The sequence below is a fragment of the Pan troglodytes genome, chromosome 1 (assembly GCF_028858775.2).
Source record: "Pan troglodytes isolate AG18354 chromosome 1, NHGRI_mPanTro3-v2.0_pri, whole genome shotgun sequence".
NCBI lineage: Eukaryota > Metazoa > Chordata > Mammalia > Primates > Hominidae > Pan > Pan troglodytes.
This window is the reverse complement of record NC_072398.2, coordinates 22,231,393-22,258,994: the sequence shown is the minus strand read 5'-3', so window position 1 is coordinate 22,258,994 and position 27,602 is coordinate 22,231,393. Positions and strand designations below refer to the sequence as shown.

Genomic DNA, 27,602 nt, shown 5'->3' with positions numbered 1-27,602 from the left:
AACGCATTAATTTTTCAAGACAGATATTTTTATTTTTTTAAAAACTTGAGAAACCTCACACTTATCTAATTTTCCATGTGGTAGTATTTATTTAAAAATTGAATTGGAACTAAAAAATATTATCTACCAGGAAGCATATTTTATAAGCCATATATTGATGCTTTCTCCAGGTCTTTCACTAATTAAATACTTAGCACCAATTTTCTATACCTTCAAGTACTGGATGATATGGAATATATAAAAGAATATAAGATTTGGTTTTACTTATAGTGAATTTATGATTTATATAGGGAGGCAAAATATACTCATTAAAAACACATAATTCAGTGATCAAATTACAGCATACACACTTACCCTAAATATACAGGGTATATCTTTCCGACTTGCATGGATAACATCAGAAGCCAAGACTGAACTCACAGAAAATTCTTCATCCCTGAATGAAAAGCAAAGCATTAAAAGTTACTATATGTGGCTATGTGTGTGTGGTTTGGGGTGTGTATCCAAATAACACATACCCAAAGCTTAACTGCACCAAACACCCAAATTTAATTTTTTAAAAAATTTAATTTTCCCCCATTGTAATTAATAGTGCCCCAAATAATTTATCAAGAATAACTTCCTAGTGGCACATTATACAAGAGCTAGAAATCATTGCTGGCTTACCCACAGTCACAAGGCCAGTTAAGTATACACGTAGAACTGGGATTTGAACCCTGGTAGGTCTCTGGAGCCTCCAGTGGACCCTCTTGCCTCCCATAATAAATCTTAAGTACCCTCAACCCAGCTCATGTTATATTTTATTGTTCCTTCAACATCTACAACGTATTTCCTCCACAATAATTTCTTGTGATTCCCTTAATTTTGTTGTTGGTACCATGACTCCCTTAGTCTTACAGGCTTGACACCTTAGTCCTATTTGTGATTCTTCTCCCTATCTATATTCAGTCCCTTAGTAGGTTCTATCAGATTTTTCTTGCCAATATTTCTTGCATCTATCCCGTCATGTTCCATATTTGTAGGGGAAGATAATGTGTTTGAGATGCCAATGTGAAGTGCCAATTTGAGTCACAGCTAGAAATTCCGGTTTTGAGCAATGGATGGATATATCTGAACTGGAGATACAAGTCTGGGAGTCATCAATGCAGAGGAGATGGCTGAAGCTGTGAGTAAATATGATCACTCAAGGATAGTGCCTGGAGTTAGGAGAAAAGGTAAAGGAGAGAGCACTAAGGAACACAGGAAGAATCTGAAAAATGAGACCAGAAGTGTTCAAGGGCTGTACTTACTTAAATGTTTACTGATTATGTTTTCCAGAAGCCTTTCTGATTTTTATTTTCTTTCCTCACATTGAAATTATACTCTAAGCCTTTAGGTGATGTGATAATATAAACTTCACATGGTAGGCCTCCATTACCCCATTTACACAGGTCTTTGGGACACCAACTTCTTTTTCCTTAACTCCTAGCCCCTCACACTCAACACACATACCAACCTGTCCTATAAATACACCTTACTTCCTATTTTCAATTCTGTTTCTATAGCAATATTAGCAAATCAGAAAATACGAAATTAGTTCATTTAAATAAACCATGGCAACACAATTTTTAAAAATCAGAAACTTTAAAATTCCTATGTTGCAATGATACAAATAATTTTACCTTCAAACTCTTACCTCATGTCAATCACTTGACTAATGACAACACTGGGCTGAGATGCTTTTCCTTCAGCAATATCGTACAGAAAGAGTTTGAAGTCACACACTATAGCCAGTGCTCTCTGCCACCCTTTCTTCACTCCAGCTGGCTTAGGAATCTTAGTTTTGTTTTAGACAGACAGACAAACAGCCAAAACAACTCAAATGAAAATATCCCTTAAATTACATATGTAATTGCATGGTGAAGACCTACAGATAATGCACACGTTTTATAAGTCTGCCATTCTGGTTGGTAAAGTAGCAGATGAGACACATATCATTAAGCTATGAGAAAATGTGAGAACACATTCTTCAAATACAGAATGACTTTTTATTCTGAGAAACATTTTAATGGTACCATTTTAACTTTCACTCATATTTCATTAAAATAACACTCATGGGTTTCTTTCTAAATAGCATAAAAGTCAAACTTGGTGTAAGATGAAGTTCAGCTTACATTGTAAATACTACCCAAGATAACAAGACTATGCCTTAATAGCTCATAATTCATAACCATATGCCACCTCTCTTGCAAGAGCAGGGGCTACAAACTCCTTTATGAAGATTTCATCACAAGATAGGAACAATATGGAAAAACTTGAGACATTTTATAACTTATTTCCATGTAAAAGCTAGGTTTTTGTTTGCAAATCATTATTCTAGATGAAATAAAATTATTAGATGAATTTTATTCATTTAATTTTCCATCAAGAACTATCCTCTTAAACTAACTGGATTTGATTTTAATTCATTAATAAATCTTAAAGGATTAATCTAAACCCAACTTAATCATACTTACCCTGACATGACCTTCATATGCTGTTCCTATTCCTTTCTGAGGATCTATACCCAGGGGACCTTTTGTCTGTTCAGGAGGAACTGGACAAGCGGTTGGAGCTTTGTTTACACAAGTTATATGGCATGAGAATCCACACACTTTTAGAGGGAAAAAAGAAACGTTTGATAAAAATTCATTTTAACAAAAAGAAAATTCGTAACACTCACTGCATACAAGATGCTATGTTAGATGAATGCTTATCTCCAATTTTATTTTAAATAACTTTTATCATTTGGGTAGCTGATTCATTTGCTTACCAATGACAATTTTAATGAGACATAGTAAATATTTAAAAAATTACTTGTATTACTGCTGTTCTGTATTGACATTAGTGATCAAAAAAAGAAGCAATAGACGAAGCATCTAACCTTGTGAATAAAATGATTGATTTAGATTTTCTAAAAGAGTGGTTTCTAGAGTTTTTTGCTCTTCATCCCACTGCAACTTGGTATCTGCCTTGAAATTTCTGTTGCAAGGGTCACTAGTGGGCATTAAGCTACTGGACATCTTCGGTTTGGCAAACCCTACCAATCCTTGAAAATGGAGTTTTTCAATGACTAAAAAAGTACAAGTTAAAGGTAAATTTTAGGAGTTATTATTACATATACTTAAACTACTACTAAAATAATAATTAACTTTATGGAGTGCTTTTTATTTTTCTGTAACAATCTAAGAGAGGTACAGTTACCATCTCTATAAATGGACTACATATCACTGATGGATACTGTGAAACCAGCAGAGAGGCAAGATGACAAAAATCATCCAAACATCTCAATGCACTTTATTTATTTATTAAAGAGAAGGTCTTGCTATGTTGCCCAGGCTGGCCTCAAAATGATCCTCTTGTCTTAGCCTCCTGAGTAGTTGGGACTATAGGCATGAGTCATCACACACAACCTCAATTCACTTTTTTTTTTTTTTTTTTTTTTTTTTGAGACGGAGTCTCACTCTGTCGCCCAGGCTGGAGTGCAGTGGTGCGATCTCGGCTCACTGCAGGCTCTGCCCCCCGGGGTTCACGCCATTCTCCTGCCTCAGCCTCCCGAGCAGCTGGGACTACAGGCGCCCGCCACCTCGCCCGGCTAATTTTCTGTATTTTTAGTAGAGATGGGGTTTCACCGTGTTAGCCAGGATGGTCTCGATCTCCTGACCTCGTGATCCGCCCGCCTCGGCCTCCCAAAGTGCTGAGATTACAGGCGTGAGCCACCGCGCCCGGCCTTCAATTCAGTTTTAAGTGGAGTATCTAGCAAGTTATGATTTTTTTTACTTACAAGCAAAGGGCAGTGGAAGCAACAAAATAAGTATCCTATACTGGATCTAATTCCAACCAACCACAAGGAAAGGAACATGACAGGAATCTTTAGAAGCTGGAACCACATTATTACAACATTTACAAAAGCCTGGCAGACAAAGGCTAGGAACAGTCTCATGAGTCCCCATAGCTTCATAAAGTAGGCTTCAAAGGGTTTGAAGAAAAGATAGGCACAATTTCACAGCAAAAGACTCTAGAAGGGAAGAGAGTCTGAGAAGACCTCAAAAATTCCTACTATGAATTGCAAGTAATTGTGGTGCATAAAAAATGACATGGGACTTAAAGCCAGGTAGCTGGCCAGGATTCTTTCTGATAAACAAATTTTAAAATGACATACCATTACTGGCTAAGTTCCAAAATGAAACAAAGCTTGAAAACTACAAATTTTCTCCTTCTTTGCCTTCAGTCACACCTTCCTAGTCAACAATACAGGCGATTCCTTCTCAGGTTAACTTGGCTATCTTTTCCTGTTGCCTTCCCTTAACTATGTAAGAGACTCATGTACTTGCTCTCTTCTCAATCTACATGTACTTCCTGGATGTCATTCATGTTTATAACTTAATACACTCCTAGCTCTTAAATCTCTGCTTTCTTAACCCTGAACATTTTATTTGGCTTTAAACACACATATCTAATGGATTAGTTAAAATACTGCAATCTGGATCTTTCACTTTAGCTGTGAGAACTAACCAAACAGAATGCACTGCCTTAAGATGTTATTAATTTCCCTCTTACTCAAAGTACTCAGATACAGGCTAATTACAAGTCTATTATAAAGGAAACACATGCATCTGATGGGGATGGGCTACATTTCCTTTAAGGTCCCTTCCCGTCCTAACAGCAGAAGAGACAGGAAATGGCAACTAGTATTAGAATTTGAGTTAGCAACTATTTTCTTGTCTTTTTCATAAGATACATCAATATATGAGAGATCTTCAGAATGTTCACGGAAAATGCATATTATGGAAAAACTATGCATGGATTTAAAATTTTCTTTTGCACCAAAATAAATGCATACTAACTTGTTATAATATGTCTGAAAAGGATCTAGTTTGAGGCACTAAGAAGAATGAGACATCAATTTGAAAAGAGCCCCTATCAGAACAACATGAATTCTGCTAAAATTAAGTAAGAACAAATATAAAATTTACAATGAAGCTTGGGTGAAATCATTGATGCTTTACAAAAAGTTTATGGGGACAATGCCTGATATGGTTTGGCTGTGTTCCTACCCAAATCTCATCTTGAATTGTAGCTCCCATAATTCCCACGTGTCATGTGTCATGGGAGGGACACAGTGGGAGGTAATTGAATCATGGGGGCAGGTCTCTCTGTGCTGCTCTGGTGATAGTGAATAAGTCTCATGAAATCTGATGGTTTTATAAAGGGGAGTTCCCCTGCACATGCTCTCTTGCCTGCCGCCATGTAAGACGTGACTTTGCTCCTCTTTCACCTTCCACCATGATTGTGAGGCCTCCCCAGTCATGTGGAACTGAGTCAATTAAACCTCTTTCCTTTATAAATTATGCAGTCTTGGGTATATCTTTATTAGCAATGTGAGAAGAGACAAATACAATGCCTTAAAGAAATCAGCAGTTTACAAATGGATAACTCATTTTAAGAAGGGATAAGATGATGTCAAAGATGAAACCTGCAGTAGCAAACCTTCCACATTAATTTGCCAGGGAAAAAATTAATCTTGTTCATGCTCTGTCTGAAGAGGACTGATGAATAACAGCACAAACAACAGCCAATATCACAGACATCTCAATTGGTTCAGCTTACACAATTCTGAAAAATGAATGCTGAGCAAACTTCCTACTTGTTGGGTGCCAAAACCACTGCACCCAGATCAGCTACAGAATGTTCAACGGAAATTTTAAACAAGTGGGATCAAGATCCTGAAGGATTTCTTTGAAGAACAGCAGCAGGAGATGCAACATGGCTTTACCAGTATGATCCTGAAGACAAAGCACAATCAAAGCAATGGCTACCAAGAGGTGGAAGTGGTCCAGTCACAGCAAAAGTGGAACAGTCAAGAGCAAAGGTCATGGCAATAGTTTTTTGGGATGCTTGAGGCATTTTGCTTGTTGGCTTTCTAGAGAGCCAAACAATGATAGCATCTGTTTATAATGAGAGTGTTTTGAGAAATATAGCCAAAGCTTTAGCAGAAAAACGCCTGGGAAAAGCTTCACCAGAGTCCTTCTTCACCATGACAATGCTCCTCCTGCTCAGTCCTCTCATCAGACAACAGCAATTTTGTGAGTGTTTCCATGGGAAATCATTAGGCATCCACCTTACAGTCCTGATTTGGTTCCTTCTGACTTTTTTGTTTCTGAATTTCAAAAAGTCTTTAAGGGCACCCATCTTTCTTCAGTTAATAATGTAAAGGAGGCTAGACTGACATGGTTACATTCTCAGGACCCTCTGTTCTTCAGGGATGGACTAAATGGGTGGTATAATTGCTTACAAAGTTGTCTTGAACTTAATGGAGCTTATGTTAAAAAAAAGTTTATATTGTTTACTTTTATTTTTAAATTCTACTTTTCCACAAGCTTTTTGAAGTCCCCTCATATAAGGTAGTGTTGTAATGACAAATTTCATTTGATTTTTTAAAAAAGTATTCTTCTGAAACATTTAAAAAAATATATGTTCCATTATAATTTAAACCATTTTCACTTCAGAGGTCCTAGGAAAAATAAAGTAATACCCAAACATACTTTCTTTTCTGTTCACATGACCCCTGACCCTCTCTTCTTCATCACTCAGAATGTGCGCTCTATGAGGGTAGGATCTATGCCCTTCCCCTATCCACTATTATGTCCCCAGTGCCTAGAAGTACAGTGGGTGTTCCATAAACATGTGATGAATAAATCATGGATGTTAGGGGAAAAAAAAAACCTCTGCTATTAATACAGGAATAAAATATCTTTCAGACATAGTGGCAGACATTTAATATTTCTGAAAAGGTTCCCACACTGTCTACTTTTTAATAACAATTTCTCTAATAAATTAAACAAGGTTAAAATTCAATGAATTTTCTTCTGTCAGATAGGTTAATGTTTTTTGGCAGGGACTACAAATTTACTCAATAACAAAACAAAGACAAATGAACCATATTTAAATATATTGCCCCTGAAAAATATGTCTAGTTTCTCGAACATTCAACAGACAACACAGATTATTTCCATTCCTGTTATGCAAAAAGGCAAATGATTAAGTAAAACAAACATTTATACACCTTTGAAAGAGAATCAACTTATTTGATTACAATTTAGATAGTGAAGTCACATTTTCTTTCCTTTGTGTTCTTACCTTCACATGAACAGCCCTGTCTTATTAAACCCACCATCAAGGAGGTACACTGATGACACTTGGTAGGAGTAGTAAAAGATTTTACAAAAAACTGGTGAGTCTTGCGCTGCAAAACAAATTGATAAAAAAACACACAGATTGTTTAAAAGATTTCCATAATGTGAGTCCTTATGCCCCATACCACTTTCTAGAATGTTTTCTAAATAGGAATAGAATGAATTATTTCCATTTCTCATTACATCTTCTTATAGTTTATGGTCTTTAAACATTTTTATTAGGTAATTTGAACTGGACTAAGCTAAAATAATTAAGAAGTTAAATGATAATCAATTGCTCTTGAATGCCATTTTAAAAGTATGTAAAATAAACAATAGCTTTTTTGGGGGGCTCATAAATCTTAGCTTCAGAATTTTAATAAATTATCCAAATTATTGTTCAGCAAATAGTTAAGTAAAATATTGCATATTTATACTGATACAAATATAGGATTTTAATATGCTTTATACCTTCTTAGGAAAAAGAGTTATTTAAAATTATTGTTTCTACTGTAAATCATGCATTTCTCTTTCTGGGACCAAGGACAAATAATATGCTTCACGAATCAGTTTCCTCCTATGGAAAGAGGCAGTATAACACTTGAGCAGATAAGAATACACAAATATTATTCCAGAGACAGATGGCAGATTGAAATTTCTTATTGAATACACCGTAGTTAAAGGTATCTTAGTCTTACCTGATTTACATGGTGGTAAGCAAATGTAGATTTTATCTCTTTGGAATATTCCTTTGTTTTCCAAATTAATTCTCTTAGCATGTTTTAACAATAAATGATGTATAATAAATAACCTTTCATTCTGTTGTGTGAACTTAGGAAAAAATTACTAAATTCCTCTCTGTCTCACTTTCCTTATCTACAAAACAGGATAAATACTAGTATCTACCTAACGGAGTGGTTAAATGAGTATTAATATAAACAAAGCCTTTCAAACAGTACCTGGTACATACTAAGTACTCAAAAAAAATAATTTCAACTCTTATTTTAGATTTGTGGGTACACGTGCAGGTTTGTTACCTGAGTATATTATATGATGCTGAAGTTTAGGGCATGACCGATCCACATTACCCAAGTACTGAGCATAGTACCCAATTTTTTAGCCCTGGCACCCCTCCCTCCTTCCCCTTCTCTAGTAGTCCCCAGAGTCTTTTGTTGCCATCTTTATGTCCATGGGTACCCAATGTTATTTGAATTTTGCTATTTTTTTCTCTTTTAAATGTGTGATTGATTTAAACTACTAAGAACTCTACTCCATATTCTAATAAATTATGAATACTGATTTTAAAAGGTTATCAAGTAGCATTTATTTCAGTAGACACTAACATATGAACAAAAAACTAAAGGGAATATTTGAAGCTTTAAAATTCAAGTTAAAAATAAATCTTGTTCTTTTCAACTGGGATATATGATTTGTACACTACAAAAGAAATTAAAAAAATAAAAGTAGATTATCTTTTTACATAGAAAAACCTGACTACCAGCATTAGTCAGAGAATGGGGTGAGAGTCTCAAATTTAGAGTGGTCATGAGCTCTGGTCCAACCTCAAAGCATTCTGTTCTAGAAGTTCCTCACGATCTTTTGGTCAGTTTCAAAGCAGCACTGGGATTTGACTCTAAGTAGAACACAGTCTATCTTATTACTAACTCTGCAACTGCTCCTATAGCTTCTGAGTCCCAGTCAGGGTACAGACACTGTACCAGTACTTTACATAATTCATCTTATTTCATGCAAATAACCACCTTGGAAAGATAGATATTATTTCCTTATATGAAGGAATCTATTAAAATCATAAAATTTTGCTCTTTCTCCTGTATACTACTTTTTAATTTTTGGCTCTTTGAGAAACTATTATGAGTAAATTTTCTAGTGCTAACTTTTTCAATTGTTCAAAATGCATTAATGCAAAAGACGTAAAGTTATTTTACTGGTTAGTCCTAGAGGCTTTGAATACAAAGAAGGAAAAATTAATCAACTGCTCTAAGTAGCTTCATGTTTTTCTTCTTCTAAACGGTAACAAGACATATCTGAAACAGTAGCAATGAAACAACTCTAGGGTTGACAAATTTATCAGTAATTCTCCATAATACCTCCCGAATTGCGCATATACATGTCATACACTTCCTCTCCAGCAAGAGATCTATTCAGGATGTCACAATTCTGAGTATGACAGCAGGGGAAAATATAACAACCCAGTGTTTTGGCTGAGCATTAATTTTAGGTAATAAATCATCCAACTGGTAGGTGCTGGTTAAATTATAGGAGAGGTTGTGTAATCTACTACTAAAGGTTAACGGGTTTATATTTCACTAATCTCCACTAAGGATAGTATAACATAACATAATTAAAGATCGTTATTCTGAGGCCATCAATCTTTAGGTAATACACAATAGGATTTTGTTTTTGTTTTGGTGTGAAAATGTATAAAGAAAGACACAGGAATGATCGATCTTAGGGTCTAGATTCCTTGGCTTCTAATATCCCTGTTTCCTGCCTCCTGGTCAATATTTGATATCTAATACTTCCCTTTGTGGACAGCTGGAAGAAGAGAAAAAAATGAAAAGAAAAAAATCTAGTAAGAAAGGTATTAAAGTATGGACTAAAATTAGAATTTTAGATTATGTGATCATTTGGAGTAGAAAGAATTAACTATAACCTCAAATTTCAAAGTGGTGATTAGAAAGAGTTCTTTTCTACTCTGATTTTTTCTGTGTTGTAGATTTTAAGCTACACATTGGAGAAAGTAAAATGTTTTTAATAGAAGATGTAAGAGCCAAGTAGAACCAAGTACAACTCTTGGTGAAAGCTTAAAAATTTACTGTAGATAATTAAACTTTTACCACTAATAAATGACAAGTCAAAGAGTATCTCACACAACCCTTTCTTTTTTACAAAAAATTTTAAAATGTTTTAAAGAAATTAAATTTTCTGGCCAGGCACGGTACCTTATGCCCGTAATCCCAAGCACTTTGGGAGGCCAAGGAGGGCGGATCACGAGGTCCAGAGATCGAGACCATCCCAGCCAACATGGTGAAACCCCGTCTCTATTAAAAATACAAAAATTAGCTGGGCATGGTGGCATGCGCCTATAGTCCCAGCTACTCGGGAGGCTGAGGCAGGAGAACTGCTTAAATCTGGTAGGCAGAGGCTGCAGCGAGCTGAGATCACGCCACTGCACTCCGGCCTGGCGACAAAACGAGACTTCGTCTCGAAAAAAAAAAAAAAAAAAATTTAATTTTCTTTTTAAAAATATTTTTTCTTCCCTTTTAAAATTTCTATTTTGAGATAATTATAGATTCACTTCTCTCTCTTTTAAAAAACATGAAATAAATTTTATTTCTTGGGGAGAAACATTAGGTGCAACAAACTAAGTTAATATTTAATTCATAAAATAATATCAGCTTGATAGACGCCTCACTCTAGTTTTATTTTGTCTTATTTTGCCTTTTCATCCTTGATCATCCAATACCTTGGATATGTATATATCTTTATAAATTAGATAGTCTGAGTATGTGTTTTTAATTTATATAAATGTGTTTCTGTTATATATCAATTACATTTTAGGAATCTTTCCCCTATTTCCAACTCCCTACTGCCATAAAAAATACAGTAATAAACATCTTCATCATGTTGCCTAATGAATCTGTATGGAGGTTTTTGTAAAGGAAAGAGATTTTTCTGATGAAATGAGATTGCTGAGTCATACAGCTTACGTATGACTCTACACTGTCTAGGTTCTCTCCAGAATGGCTGTACCCGTTTATACTTCCAGTATCCACGTGTGAAGCTGCCTGTTTCTCCACATCCATGACGTCATCTTACTTAATTTTATCTTGATTTTGAATAGAAAGTGATAGTAATTCTAAAATTAAATTTTAAAAATTTCTCCAATGATTAATGAAGTTGGACATTTCTTCACATGCTTGTTGACCATCAGGATTTCGTCTTCTGGGAATTATTTATATCACTTGCCAATCTTTCAATGGGATTTCTAGTCTTTTTCATATGGAGTTGCAGGAGTTTCTTATGTATTTTAGAAATAAGCCTCTTATTAGTGGTAAACATTGCAGATATCTTCCACTAGTCTGTCATCATCTGTTAACAATGCTTTCACTGTAAAAGCATTTTTAATTTTGATGTAAAGCCCACAAATATTTTCACCTTATGCTTGTGATTTGAGATCTTATATTTATTCCCAGTCACAAAAAATTTTTCTACATTTTCTGTTTTAAATTTTTAAAATCAAATTAATAGATACACATGGTTGAAAAAGTAAAATGGTATTACAATGCTTATGACAAAATCAGAAGTATTCCTCCTACTTCCTACAGGCAATTTCATTTAACTCTTCTTTTTTAAAAGCTATTTCCCTCCTTCTGTAATAGGTATCTATATGGGCGGGGCAGAGCTGGGGTGGAAAGCCTATACTACAGTTTTTTGATTTGAGATGTTATCTGTTCACTTCCTGCTATGGTAGAGAAGGATATGGCCCTTTTACACTATCTACTCCCTTTTTTCATTTTTCCCAATATTGTTATAGTAGTTTTAGCTTAAAATTTATATGTAATGTCTAAGTTATTATGACTAGAGAATCATTATTCACTAATAAGAAGTACACTATGGTTATCATCTTACTTGTATAACCTCATGATTTTTCTAAAATCAATAGTTCCCCTCCCACCCTCGACTTTTACCTTTCTGTATCTCTATCACTAAATCTTCCAGACTCTTCTAAGGAACTGTAAAATCTCCTGGAATCTATTTACCACATGGTCAAACACACTGGAAGCCTTTCAGCCCCCTTACCCCTTTCTATTGACCTGAAGACAACCCTGCTGAAGCCCTCTGGTTTCCTATTACAGTCTTTCTCTTAACCGGTCTGTGTACAATTCCTTCTTCTATAGACCTCATGTCTCTCTTTCCTTGTCCCCTTCCTTGTTCTGGTAGAACTAATTAAGTTTCCTTAGAAAGTAGCACATGGGTGATAAAAATTTCTTTGAGATCTGGAATTTCTCAAAATGCAATTTTTTCCTCCCTGCAACTCGATGGGACATTTGACAGGGAATCAAAAATTCTAGCTTGAAATCATTTTACCTTCTAACTATTCTTTTCATTTTGCCTTGGGTAAGTATGTCATTTCAATTCCTGAATATGTGGATGTCATCTTTTTAAAATCTCCTTAAAGGTTTAAAAAGTTCTATCTTTGGTATCTTGAAAACTCACACAATGATGTGACTGGGGACAGGTATTTGTCATCCACTAGTGCTAGTAGGCACTGATGGAACTGTGCAATCTGGAAACATGTCTTTTAGTTACAGGAAAAAGTCTTTTACTTACTTGATAATTTCCTTCCTTTTCTTTTTTCTGTTTTCCCTTTCAGGAACTTCTATTTGTTGGATATGGATTTCTCATATTTTCTTTTCCTAATTTCTACCTGATTTTTTGCAATATTTTCTAAGCCATCCCCATCAAGCTACCAATGACTTTCTTCACAGAATTGGAAAAAACTACTTTAAAGTTCATATGGAACCAAAAAAGAGCCCGCATTGCCAAGGCAATCCTAAGCCAAAAGAACAAAGCTGGAGGCATCACACTACCTGATTTCAAACTATACTACAAGGCTACAGTAACCAAAACAGCATGGTACTGGTACCAAAACAGAGATATAGATCAATGGAACAGAACAGAGCCCTCAGAAATAACGCCGCATATCTACAACTATCTGATCTTTGACAAACCTGACAAAAACAAGCAATGGGGAAAGGATTCCCTATTTAATAAATGGTGCTGGGAAAACTGGCTAGCCATATGTAGAAAGCTGAAACTGGATCCCTTCCTTGCCCCTTATACAAAAATCAATTCAAGATGGATTAAAGATTTAAACATTAGACCTCAAACCATAAAAACCCTAGAAGAAAACCTAGGCATTACCATTCAGGACATAGGCATGGGCAAGGACTTCATGTCTAAAACACCAAAAGCAATGGCAACAAAAGCCAAAATTGACAAATGGGATCTAATTAAACTAAAGAGCTTCTGCACAGCAAAAGAAACTACCATCAGAGTGAACAGGCAACCTACAAAATGGGAGAAAATTTTCGCAACCTACTCATCTGACAAAGGGCTAATATCCAGAATCTACAATGAACTCCAACAAATTTACAAGAAAAAAACAAACAACCCCATCAAAAAGTGGGCGAAGGACATGAACAGACACTTCTCAAAAGAAGACATTTATGCAGCCAAAAAACACATGAAAAAATGCTCATCATCACTGGCCATCAGAGAAATGCAAATCAAAACCACAATGAGATACCACCTCACACCAGTCAGAATGGCAATCATTAAAAAGTCAGGAAACAACAGGTGCTGGAGAGGATGTGGAGAATTCTCAAATTTATCTTGTGACTCATCTACTGAATTTAAAAAATATTTATCATATTTTCTTTAACTTGAGACTTCTTGTTCTCATATTGCTCTGTTTCTTTCTGCTTTTTCCATTGTCCCTTTTTCCTTCAACGAAAACAGGAAATATTTGATCTTTTTCTTTGAGACAGGGTCTCACCATGTCACTGAGGCTGGAGTTTAGTGGTGCGATCTCGGCTCACTGCAGCCTTGACCTCCCAGGCTCAAGTGATCCTCCCTCCTCAACCCCCAAGTAGCTGGCACTATAGGTGCACATCACCACACCTGGCTAATTTTTGTATTTTTCATATAGACAGGGTTTTGCCATGCTGCCCAGGTAGGTCTCGAACTCCTGGGCTCAAGCAATCAGCCCGCCTAAGCCTACCAAAATGCTGGCATTACAGGTGTGAGCCACCACGTATCCCTGATCTTTTTCCTTTGTTAGATAATTTTGAAATGTCTACTGACTGTTGGGAATCTTAACATTTTTAAGAGTCAGTAAAAAAGCTAAAGAGATTTTGTGTCTATCTATGTGTCCACATGTGAGAGCAAACATATGATGTGCTTGTTAAGAAAGGACCTAGCCATCTCATTAGGGAGCCCCAAATGACATTATCGATAGGTCTTTTCTGGGCCATTCAGTGGACCCGAGGATCCACTGATATCCTCTCTAAGCAGAGTGGGGAGGAGGAGGCTACAGTCCCAAGAGTCAGTATTCTGGGAGCTAAGCAGAGGAAAGGATTTGAAGTCTCGCCATTCAGTACATGGACTTTTGCCAAATCTCAACTATTTGCGGTTTTGCACTTCTTTCTCTCACCAACCAGTGAGCCTGGTTGGTGCCCTTAAATTTGTGATCTCTTTGGTTTAATTACTTCACAAAATTAACGTATTGCTGAGTTGGGGTAGTTGTCTGGTTTTCAGAACTGGTATAACACTTTATGTGGACTTTGAATCAATTCTCTAATTTACTCTAGACTCCTGCTTCACTCTTGCCTCTCAAAGTACTTGGTGTCTTATCATTTTGGTTGTCTGAAGCTTGTTCTCTAGCACATTGCTTGAGAAGGGGTATGGGAACAGTATTTCCTGAGCTCTTGCATGTTCTTAATAGTTTTCTGTGGCCTTCATTTTTGGAGTATGCTTTACTATCCTTAAAATATTAAATCCTTAAAAATCTTTCACTTGTACTTTCCTTGGGTATCTTAAATGTGTTATTTCACTGCTGTTGTTTTTAGCATACTGCTACTATGAAAAAATCTGATGATAATCTCATTTTCTTTCCCCTTTAAGTGACATATTTTTTGCCTGAATGCCCAATATTTTTCCTTTTATTTATAAACCTTTAGTTTACTAGAGTGTTTTCTTTTGGTTGGGTTGTCATATATCTTAACTTTCCTGTTTTTCATCTTATCTTCCCTCCTACTAACTTGTTTTTCTGTGATATCCATTTTACCCCTTCTACTATTAAAGTCATCTATTTAATTATTTCAGCAGTTATGTTTTCATGTCAAGTATTCCCAATTTATTTTTCTTCCTAACTACCTTATCCTGCCTCATGTTACCAACATACTTCTTATCTCTTTAAGGATATTTTTTATGTTTATTTTAAATTCATGTTCTATCTGGCCTTAAAATTTTGCTTTATCTGGGCACAGGTTATTTCAGTTTGTCTTTCTTCTATATCAGTTATATTTTTTGTATATTTTTTCAGGTCTATTGACCTCTCTCTCTCATTTTGTGGTTTATCCAAGGTTTATGTTCTGGAGAGGCAGATCATTCAGTTTTCCAATTTCTGGAATTTCTTTGTGGGAGCTTGAGACAAGCAACTAAATCTTCTCATTCTACTATATGTAATACTTCAGTCATATTTACGTCAAATAGAATGGGAAAAAAAGTCCACCTGAATTTTTCACTAAACGTTTTTCTTTCTCACTGGTTTATTGATTTCAGTCTCAGATTCTTCCACAAGTGGCCTCAACTTAATGCCTTACTGAGGCATATACTGCTTAGAGGAAGTGCTACTTCTTATTATAACAGACTTCAAAACATTGAATTTAAGAAGATGAAAAAGTGCTGTATGCTCTCCCTACCTTTCCTATTGGTGATTATTTGCATTCACACAGAATTTATTTTATAAGTTTTTCTGTTTGTAAATTTGAAGAAATAATATCAAAAAAATCACAGCAAATGCATAGAGCAGATAAAATTCATTTTTTTTGGAACACACTATGCTTATAACTAAATTGAGTACCTTAGGTGGAAAGCCAGTTGAACCAGGACATCCTTTTTTCCTTAAGGTTGGTGTGTGAACTGAAAGTGGAGTGGAGTCTACAGTCTGAACCCAGGAGCAAAAAAGGAAATAAATGTCATGAAACACTCCATTAATTTCAAATATAACTAGAAAGAAGCCAAAATAAATAAAATAAAACAAAACATCAATAAGGCAAAAAGTTCTACTAATTAATAATAAAGAAAACCTCAATAAAGCTAAAATTCTCATAGTGTTGATAATTTAAATCTCTGCCTGCAATATCTACGAATGAAATATTTGTTCAATTAGTAAGTTACTTTAGTCTGGAAATATAAAAATAAATCATTTGGATCAAATGATTCAAATAAAAAAAGCCATAGCATGTGGCCTACATAAATATGAGGATATTAATTTTTACATTCATCTGAATTTGCCATATTCTAAAAAGTATCTGAAAATGATTTATAATAAAATATTTAGAATATTCTTTTAACTACTCAACTTTCATACATAGAACATATATTACATATATAGAACACAGCTCTGGATGTGAATACATAGACAGAGACTGACACTGGGATTTTTGTGCACAATTAATTTCCAAAGAAGGGAATTATTTAATTTTATTGTAATTATTTAATATTATTGGAATTCTGACTTTAATACAAATTTAGTCACATACCATATCTTTCTTAGGTAGCTATGTAAAATATGGTCTTCTTTTATGGGGTTTTATTGTAATATTATTTCTTTGAATGCAAAGAACCAATCATTCCACTGGATGTTATTATGGGGAAAAAAGAGCCACTGCTTAATCAGCAAAGTAGTGAGAAAAAAAAAAAAAAAAAAAGACATGGAAAGTAACTTCCTTTCAGGATGCCAAGCAAAAAAATAAAAGGAAAACACTAGTCTTTGTATAAAGAACAGAATATTTTAAAATATTATAAGAAAAATGGATGGTCCTTTCTTTGCTGCTATTTTACAACCTCATCTTTGTTGTTACTATACAACAATCTATCTTTGTTACCATACAACCTCCAAAAACAGAATATTTTATAAGCACTACAGCCTTAAAACAAAATTCAGTTGAGTTTCTCAGAGTTTTCTGTTTGTGAGTTTGGCTCTAATTTAGATTTTATTTACTTTTAAATAGCTTGAAAAAGTTTTAAACCAAACTTATAATTTAACATTTGAAAAGATACATATGAAAGATAAAAGAGAGGAACACTGAAAATCTATACAAAAGTTAATAAAAAACAATAGGAAACAAAGTCGTCAAATTTACATAGAAAGTCCAAAGGTTATTAGAATTAAAAAAAATTAAGCAAGGGTGCTGGATACAAGATCTACAGAGTTTATAAAGACAAGGCAATGCACAGTAAGAAAATGTATTTAAAAAGAATCCCAGTCACCACAGCAACAAAAAATTTAAGGTACCTAGGAACAAATCTAACAAGCAATATGAAATACACTGAAAATAATGAAACTTTATTGAAGGATATAAGAGAATCCCTAATATGTATACTATGTTCATAGATGGAATACCCAGTATCATGAAAGATGTCAATTCTCCTCAAATAGATCTATACATTAATGCAATTCCAATCAAAAGCCCCATGTGAAATTTGACAAGCTGACCTTAAAAGTAATATGAAAAACTAAAAGGTCAAGAAGAAAAGGAAGAAGGTATGTGGGATGGCTCACCATACCAGGTATCAGGAATTATTTTAGAGTGAAAGTAATTGTAATTAAGACAATTTACTGTCAATGCAGGAAAAACCAAAAGAACAATGGAAAAGAATTGAGAGTATCCAAACAGATCCATGCATATAAAGCAGAAATAGCCATTACAAATCGATGGGGGGAAATATAGCAGGGTCACTTGTTCACATGGGAAAAAGACATTAGAAGCCCATTTCCCATTATACATAACAATATATATCAGTTTGATTAAGGTCCTAAACAAGTAAAAGCAAAATTTAAAAACTTTTAGAAGAAAATATAGAAGAAAATCTTTATAATCTCTGCATAGAGAAGAACTGTTTTAAAAAGACATAAAAAGCAGAAGTCATAAAGAAAAAGACTGATAAATCTGACTATTTTAAAATCAAAACTTTTGCAAGACAAAAAGACACCACAAATAAAATTTTAAAATAAGCCACAGACTGGGAGAAAATATTTGCAATGCATATAGCTAGCAAAGAATTAGTATCTAGAGTATATAATGAACACAAAAAGCTATAGGAAAAATGATTCAATAGAACAACAAAGGACACAAACAGGCAAATCATCAATGGTCAATAAACATACAAAAAGATGCTGAATAACACTAGAAAACAGATGTAAGGTAATACAAAAATGACACTTAATATCCATCAAGCTGGCAAAAGTTAATGTGTGACTGTGAGGTGAGGATGTGGGGAAATGGGGAACTCACACACACTGCTGGGGGAGTGAAAATTGGTCCAACCACTGTGGAAAACAATTTGGCAAGATCCAGTTAAACTTGAAAATGCATATAACATACAACTCAGTAATTCCACTAAGTATACATGCCAAACAAACTCTGTACATTTGCAAAAACAGATATTAGGATATTCATTTCAGCACTGATAATAATGAAAAATTGGAAACAACCTAAATATCCAAGTGCAGGAGAATGGATAAGTAGTTGTGGTATATGCCACAGTTATAATGAATGAACTAAATGAACACATATCTGTAGGAATAAACCTGAAAAGCAGACTTCTGAATGAAAAAAATTACAAAAGGATACAGGTAATATTTATGTAAATTATAAACACATAATAAGCACTACTATGTATCATTTATGGATACAAATGAAATGAACATCTAAAACCAAGAAAGGGAAGATGCACATCAGCTTCAGGATATTTAGATATGTCTGGGAAAGAAGAGTGGGGAATGGTATACACGAGGATGTTTCAACTGTTTCTGAAATATTTTTGAATAAAAACCTGAAAAACAAGCAAAATTTTCATATCTGTTTAATCTGTGGGTGATACTTACATGGGTGTTTATATTCTCTGAATGCTTGAAATATTTTATCATTAAAACAAAAATGTATAATCTCAAAATATTAAAACAATTATAACTAAAAACACAAGAGGGTCTCATTAACTTAAACAGTTTGGGGGAGTCTGTCACAGAGTTGGAAAAATCAAGTCAGAACCTGACTACAACCTCACACTTCACTTCAGACAACTCTTCAGATTGGACTATCTGCTTCTATTGGAATGCTAGACACAGCTCTGGAGATTTAAGAAAAGGAAAGCAAAGGAGCTTTGTCTGAATCGTGATGCTGAATGAAGAACCAGAGCTGATCTTAAGGTAGGATGGTATGGACTGAGGTACAGCATTCTTTTGACTTGTGGAAGAAATGATCTCTGTTAAGAAAATTGGCCTATTGGCTATTTAAAACCATTGATTGACATGAAGTGTAAACACAACACAGTTTTTTTTGCACTATTAAATGTCAGGATTTAGTTGACTGTTACCAATTTAGCAGTTAGAATGAACTATTCAGTTGCCAGAAGTGGCTATTTTATTTTTCAGCTCTATTTATGATGTAACAGGTTAGTTATATCATGACCTATTACATTTATTAGAAGAATTAAAATATGAGAATGGCACCTGCACTGCCATTTGCCTAGTTTCTAATAATTCAAAAATTTACATAATTAATCTTCTGTTCTACATAGTTCTCTAATTAAAGACTATCTTTCTAGTTAGTTTTGTCTATTTCAGATTGACTATTTGAGGACAATGTGCTCTTTAGTTTTTTACTTCTACCTACATTATCAGTTAAATGTAATGATCTCCAATAGACTGTAACTTATTACATATTTGGTTAAGAGGAGAGAGACAGACTTGTTTTATTCAATTCCCTCTTTTCTGACACAAGTGAAAAGTTGGGGAGCAGGGATGCTCCAATAAGGCACCTTAACTGGCTCAGCTTCACTAGATGTGGAAGGAGATGTGGACCGTGACTGGATGTGAAACTTGACGCTTGGGTTCCATACATATGTGTTCTCAACGGGATCAGTCTAGGAAAATAAGTCGGGAAAAATAAAAACCCAAAAAATCACTTTTCAACAATGTGCAGTCTTAGCAAATTTCTGTAAGGCATGATTATGACAACATTTCTTGAGAAAGGAGGATAACAAACTTTAGTTTGAATATTCACATTAGGGATACATCATTATACAAAAGCATAACCACTACCTTTAATGTAAACAAGGATTGACAGAATAGTTAACCAAAGGCTCCTCCCTGATCTTCACTGTTGATCTGTTACTTTGAGCCCTGGTCCTACTGCACATTCTATGTTGGTATTCCACATGGAACTTTTTATTTCACAAAATGAATCATACATGTGAAATAAATGCCGAGTACTTAATAGAGATACATACGGCAGATTAAAGATAACTTTGTCCTTGATAAGAATGAAGTTTGGTCTTTTACTACTCATTAATTGAAAGTAAAAAAAACCTAACCTATCAGTTTTGTGCAGGACACTAAAGTAAGTCTTCCCTTTATTTTGCATCAGTAGAAAAACCAGCACTTATATTCAGTCGCATCCTTTTACACCAAGTATTTTTAGAAATTAAAAATGCTTTGGGTTAAAATTTAGCATAAAAGATCTTATGAACCATACTGATTGAACCATACTAGTCAGTATGGCAAGTTTCAGAGTTACTAGGATTGAGTTTTTAAAATGGAAGGACAATGAAGGTAATTTGGAAAAGTGGTTCAGGAACTTACTTTGAATATGTTGTACAGCAAAACAATGTTTAGATCAGAAATCACAAATCATAAAAACACCATCAGTTTAAGAATTTAAACATGAACTTATAATTATTTTCCTTTGTTTTTACTATGGCTATATTTTAGAGGGAAGACATGATGATAACGTATCCCTTAGAAATGCCACTGCTGAAAGAGTCAGGTGCAGTTGAGACTGCTGGCAAAGTAGAACTATTAATACAATGAATTAAAATACAATGATGCCCTTGTACTCAAAACTAAGTGAAAAGCAAAATTTCACTTTGAATGAATGATAAATAATTGAGAGTAGAAACACTTGGAAAAGAAGGTTCCCCTAGAAATTAACTTCATAGATTTGTTTTTAGCTCAACAGAACTCTGGGCATGTGGCTTCAATCTCTAAGGGCACAAATTGTTTTCTCAAGTTGGGGATATTTTCCTATTGATAATTAATGTAGAATACTATTAGCAATGTATGCTATGTTGCATATGTTAAAAACAGTCAACTTCTGTTCAATGTGGAGAATTTAAAAAATCTGGCAAGTGTATGGGAAGAACAGGCTAGGAGGCTGGGAAACACTATCATGCCCTCCATTGGTGCCCACCTACGGCCTTCCTGGGTGGTGGGCATGGAAAGGTATTCTGGTAACCACAAAGCCACCACCAGGCCATAAACTTTCAGCTACTGGATTTGGGAGGAGTAGGGAGAAGAAGGGTCTCAGTGAAGGCATTAGGGGTCTTGGAGCAGCAACCACTTACCAACTGCTAGGATACTCAATATTTAAAAAACTGGGCCACTGAACTAAAGCTTACCAGCTGAATATCAGCTCTGTACATGTGATGTGGCTGATTTCATGAAACTAGTATGCCTTGTGAAGTTGGAGAGCCAGGCCTGTATCCCATCTCGAGTCCAAATTCAGCACTATTTTTGTTCTACCAGAGGCATCTCCACAGCAGAGTAATTTACTCAAAGTAATTTAATAATCAAGGAGGCTAAGTTATATTATCTCCTTTCCTGATAGTAAATTTTGACCAGGAAAAGAAAAAGTAGAAGAAAATGGGACTCAAGACACATTTTGGCCAGTTTACAATTTTATTCAGGGACAGCCATGGAGAAAGTAATCAGTTTAGATTATAAATATGAAATATGACTCTGAGTTGGGAATATGGCAGAAATGTCTTTTAGTTTCTAAAAATCTCCTCCTCCTAGTTTTCATAAGATTATACACATTGCAAGAATTAGGAGTCCATGGAGAGGGGCTTTAGTTAAAATGGAACTGAGAAGCAAAGCAGAATTGATACATTTTATACCAGTAAGAACTTAAAACTGACTGAAATGTCATCTCAAGAAGTTTTAAGGTATCTAAGTAGGGGACTTTCTATGTGTAAGAAACTGAGCCATCTTAAGAAAATTGTAAAGTTTCTGACCTGTTGCAAAAGGCTTTAGCCCCACAGCTTGACAGAAAGACACAAAATGCGAAGTTCCTGTGTGAAAGGTAATGCTGTGTATATGTGAATAGCTGATATAACGGCTTTGTATTATCTGGGTTTGATTATTTCAAAAACTCTTTAAAAATGGGAAAGGCCAAGTATTTGCTGTTTCCAATAGCACTGGTTGAAATTTTACAGCAGGTCTGCTCTTTGAGCTGTTTAAACACATGCTGACAGAAGTTGGGCATACTGTCTTCTACTTTCTCGCATTAAAATTAGAAAATACTGCCTTAAGCCATTTTGTCAGTATATGGACTAATGGAAGGTTATATCACGAAATCAGTGAACCTAAAAAGCAGGGCTTTCTCTAGTCCCAGAGCTGGTTGTTAAAACATTTACCAGCATGTTTGCTGATCCTATGAAAATGTGGTATTATGACAGTGGGATATTGGAGAAAGGAAAAATACACTATCAATTTAATTTGCAACTACACAAATTAGTAACTCTTTTCTTGAGGCTTTTAACACACACCTCTTGGCTCCTCTGTCAAGTCTTATTCTCCTAACTAGTTTTTCTCCAACAATAAAAATGAAAGAGAATATGGATATGGACAAATTTAAAAGTGATTTTCTTTGCTGAATGAGGTAAAAGGTGGTTATTCAGAAATAGAAAATATTTAATTTAAATGAAAATATTTAATTGTAATAAAGTAGAATAATGAAATTTACCATACTAGCTTTTTAGAACTATATACTCTTAAATAAAAATCAATTTCAGAGTTTAAACAAAATCAAGTAATTTTTCCTATAAAAAATATTAAAAATAAGTGAAAATACTGAAATATTTTGAGATGGTATTAGGCATATTAAAAAGTTGAACTATGCCATTTATAGTGATAGTCGTATCTTTAATTTTAAAAACCTATGAATAATTAAAATTTAAAAATTACCACTTTACTTTCAAAGTGTGTTTCTTTTAAAGACAAAGGACAAAGCTTGGTAAAGGTGAATAAACTCAGGGCAAAAACCATTTCAAATATAAAAAAAAATGTCCGGGTCTTTTAAATGAAACTAATGCTAATAACATTAATAGATTTAAGTATTTCATTTCTCGGTTACCACCAGTGTAAACAATATCTCAAAAGTGTTACACCACAAATCACTTATTTTCTTTATTCAAGTTTTAATTATCGCCAACCAGACTGGAATTTTCAGGAAGTTACTAATTTTAACCACAATTAAATGCCTACCAATGCATTTATAATTAATGGCTTATTCTATCCACTAAAAAGCAATTAATTCTATTAAACTTTCAGAATATTCAATGAATACATGCTGGCATTTAAAGACAGCCTATGATTCAGTTTAATAATGAATTGGCAATGACTCTGATATAGTATAGCAGCAAAGCAACTGATTAATACCATTAGTTATTTTATTACAAAGTATTTTAAAACCTTAAAAACAAACATAATCATTATTAATATTTTAGCCACGGAAGTTAAAATATTCTTTTTGTCATTTTTTATGTGCTAAAATACTATAGCATTAAGTATAATAATGCAGCAAAAGCTAATAAACATACATAAATAGCAGAGATATTATAAATTCAATATAAGAAATATCTTTAAGTAAATGCAATTTTTTTTTGTTAGCTAATTTTCTTTTCCTAAGTAAACATACTTTAAGGTGTTACTCTGACGAACAGTCATTAGAAACATCTACTATATTTCAGTATCATTTTACTTAATGCTCTGTTAAAAAAAAAAAAGAGGAAAAGCTGAATATTAGTGGTACTGTCCATACTGTAAAACATTTTAATGCAAAATGTTCATAATGGTCCCTGAAGCTGTTAGGATTTTTCTACTAAAAGATCCTCAAATGTATTTTTACAGTAGTACATTTAAAAAGGTACCCCCCGCCCAGGATCACAGAACTGGTTTTTAGATGACCCACTTATCAAGAATTCCTCAAATTATGGACAGCATGGTTTTCCTATAAATAATAAAAATAACTAAAACCACTCATCTTGAATATGTATCAACAGGCCTTTTCTACTGCCTAAATAATTACAGATTTGCACAAGTAACAACCCCTCTCATAAGAAACCTTGCTTCAAAGTAAAAATCACCAAGATGTGATATGGATTATATATGGTCAACCTACTAAAAACTAGCTTGCATCTAACAAGTTGTTTGTTATTGGTAAACATAAAGTGTAAGTTAAAAAGTCCCAGTTTCTTTTCTTTTTTTTTTTTTTTTTTTTTTTTTTTTTTGAGACAAGGTCTTTCTCTGTTGCCCTGGGATGTAGGGCAGTGGCACAATCACGGGTCACTACAGCCTTGAATTCTTGAGCCGAACTGATCCTCCTACCTCAGCCTCTAGAGTAGCTGTGAACACAGGCATGTGCCACTATGCCTGGCTAATTTAAAAAAAATTTTTTTGTAGAGGCAGGGTCTCCCTATGTTGCCCAGGATGGTCTCAAACCCTGGGCTCAAGCGATTCTCCCGCCTTGGCCTCCCAAAGTGCTGGGATTACAGGCGTGAGCTACCATGCCTGGCCAAAATCCAGTTTCTATCAATTTTCTTTATCCTCTAGCTAGAAGTATTTTGAAAACAAAGTAGAAGGTAATTTAATATTTTGTATTGAGAACACGTATAAACTCAAATCTTTTAGTGATATATTTATTTCTGTTAATTGAACTTATGATACAAAAACAGTATTACAGAAGTACTATATCATTTGGAAAACAGTAAATACATTTTATTGCTCTAGAACAAATCCTAACAAATGACTAAAGGTTGTGACCAGTAAGGGTAAGCTTACTAGTTATACATAATGCACCTTGTTTCCCTTTAAGAAAATTTATTCTCAAGTTATTTTCAATATACTGATTGGAATATCTAGTCTGGAGAATTTACACATATTCTAAGAAAACATAGGAGAAAGTTAAGCCATACGTGGGCTATAAAATCTCTGCTCCAAACTCTAAATGAATAATCTGAAATAAGACATTCAGTGTTTCTCACTATTAATGAAAGCACTGTGGAAATCTCCCTCATCATTTGTATTTGGACATTAACAATACTATCAATAAAAACTTTTTCTTCTACTATACTTAATACTACTTATAAAGAAAATCATTCAAACTGTAAATGAGGTTTAATAGCATACTAGAAACAAGAATGCAAGAAACATTATTTTGTAATACTACCTCATTCATATGACATTTCATAGTTATTTAATTTTAAATTTATTAAAATACTGCATATTTTCTTGTCTAAAAACATGGTATATAACATAAAATCTTATGCTACTGTTACAACAGAGGCCATTGTTAAGAATGGTAACTGCATGTGTCCTACTGAAATACACTGATGTCCCAGGGAACACTGAGGTTCTACACTATACCACTGAGATGGTTCTATTTAACAGCTGAGTAATTTGTAATTCTTCAAGCATCTTCACAGGCACTATTACTTTTCAGTGGCTGACTTTTTTTGTGAGATACTTAACCAAAGAAAAATTGAAGGAGGCCAGGAAAGCAGATAACCAAACCTATTATATCTACGTTTAAAATAATCATATGTAATAATAAGTCAATAGATTATGGTTAATTATAGTTTATTCATATCTCATAGAATAAAGACATAGAATTAAGGAGAGACCTTATAACAGCTATTTCCCTCCAAAATTTTTTTCTTATTTCAAGATTCACAAAAAATGTTCTAGGTGGCCAAGGCCCCAGAAAGTCTGCAAGGCAAGTGAGACATAATTAATCCACAATAAAATTAGAGAAACAAATCCTAAATTATAACCTTATTGAAAAAACAGCAAGTAGTTAAAAATTTAGTCAATTCACGGGCTGATGATTTGACCCTAATATAACTGGGCACACAACATATTGGTTTTCCCTTCTAGAGGTTATGTAATGTAATCAACATATATTCAGATTCATTTGATAAATCCAAATATCTAATGGTTTTAAGTCTCTACAAGTTTCAAAATAATCAAGCAATCAGTTGAACTAGTAATCTTTCATAAACACAATTATTAATGAGATATCACTTGAATGCAGTTCTACCGGCCATAGTACAGGTATCTGAAATGCTTATTCATTATTAAGCTGTAATCCAAAAATATTATATATGCTATATTAGAGTTATTCATGTTTATTTTACAACCAACCCTCCAACATACCAGAAAGACAGGACCACAGGAAGCAGCAGGCCGCCCCTACTGCTTCCCATGCCTACCACAAACCACAGAATTCCCTCATCTAGAACTTTCCGAGTCTAAGAATTCGGAATGTAAAGTGTTGATCAGTCTCCACGGAGATGACTGGTGAACATTACGAACTTGTATCCATCACTGACTTTCCTTTTGAATGTTACTATTTTACATAGTATATGAAAATCCCAACACTGTCAGCTACCCTGTCGCTTTTCAAATAGGGAGTATGTATGTGTGTTTATGACTAGTGTTGGGATGTGGCTGGTTTAGAAAAATTCCATCTCTGGGCATGTCAGAATCTTGTAGCACAGAGGTAGTGGCTGACTCATTTCAAGTTGAGAAACACAGAGCTAGGATTAGTATAGGAAGATATTTACAGTTTGTTAATAATACATATATAAATAATGTTACTGATATTTTTTAAATCTTGGAATTATCTTAGAATAGAAAGGCTTTATTATTAACATTATTTCCTCAGATCTAGATATATAGTTTGGGAGATTCCTCTGAACTACACATTAAAAAAAAAAACAAGATTTCTCTAGAACTGATTTACATAAATTATAGTCAATAAGATGTATAATTTGTTCCAAATCATTTTTGAATTTTGTACAACATGAATGATCAAGTTTTCTTTCTACATAATTAAAATCTCTAAGAAACAATCTACATATTTGCTTACAACAGATTCTTAGGAGCTCATGTACTTTGACTACTTAGAAGGCATACTTTAGGATCACTTTTCCCCTTGATCAAACTAAAAAAGATATCTTATCATTTTAGTAGTTTGGTTATAGTGATTTATATGAACATTCCTAAAGCTTTGCGGCCAAAGCCAAAAAAAAAAAAACAAAAACATAAAAGCAGCACAGCAACAGCAGGAGCAGCAGCACAAAGCATGCAATAGATGTAATAATATACCACAAAAACATTAACAGGTTCCGCAATCACAGGCAAAAGGATGAGAGAGGGGTAAAAGGCCTCAGGATGGGTACATAAAGTGCAAAAGTCTCTTACACGTCTGCCTTTGCTAGCTGGAGTACAGGATGGAGAGCGCTTCAACAGAGAAAGGAGAATAGGACATGTTACAAATATTTACACACATAAGACTCTCAAGGACTACTATTGTATTAACAGACAAAGTATATAAACATACATATAAAGCCACAGTTTTGGATAGGTTGAATGTACATGTATTTTTAGGAAAAACTGGAGGATAGGATGGTAAAGAAACAGTTGTTTGGACTACGTCTAAGGTTGACAAACTTTTCAATGGCCCATGTACAGTG

The 27,602-nt window shown here is 34.2% G+C and overlaps 1 protein-coding gene across 31 annotated transcripts in view; it reads right to left on the bottom strand.

Moving 5' to 3' along the window:
• CDC42BPA (CDC42 binding protein kinase alpha) overlaps positions 1-27,602 on the bottom strand; it is a 329,589-nt gene that overhangs the window by 43,062 nt on the left and 258,925 nt on the right. For 11 of the 31 annotated variants that reach the window (XR_010150112.1, XM_016939982.4, XM_016940026.4 and 8 more), the window contains 7 exons: positions 27,331-27,369; positions 19,827-19,931; positions 15,865-15,948; positions 7,159-7,264; positions 2,496-2,632; positions 1,676-1,815; positions 355-436 (listed from right to left, as the gene is read on the bottom strand). Coding sequence is in view for 30 of the 31 variants with exons in the window: in XM_016939982.4 (XP_016795471.1) it covers positions 355-436; positions 1,676-1,815; positions 2,496-2,632; positions 7,159-7,264; positions 15,865-15,948; positions 19,827-19,931; positions 27,331-27,369 (693 nt within the window). In the remaining variant the exon portion in view is untranslated. The remainder of the gene's footprint in view (positions 1-354; positions 437-1,675; positions 1,816-2,495; positions 2,633-7,158; positions 7,265-15,864; positions 15,949-19,826; positions 19,932-27,330; positions 27,370-27,602) is intronic. The other 20 variants (XM_016940031.4, XM_054659482.2, XM_054659445.2 and 17 more) reach the window with 6 other exon arrangements.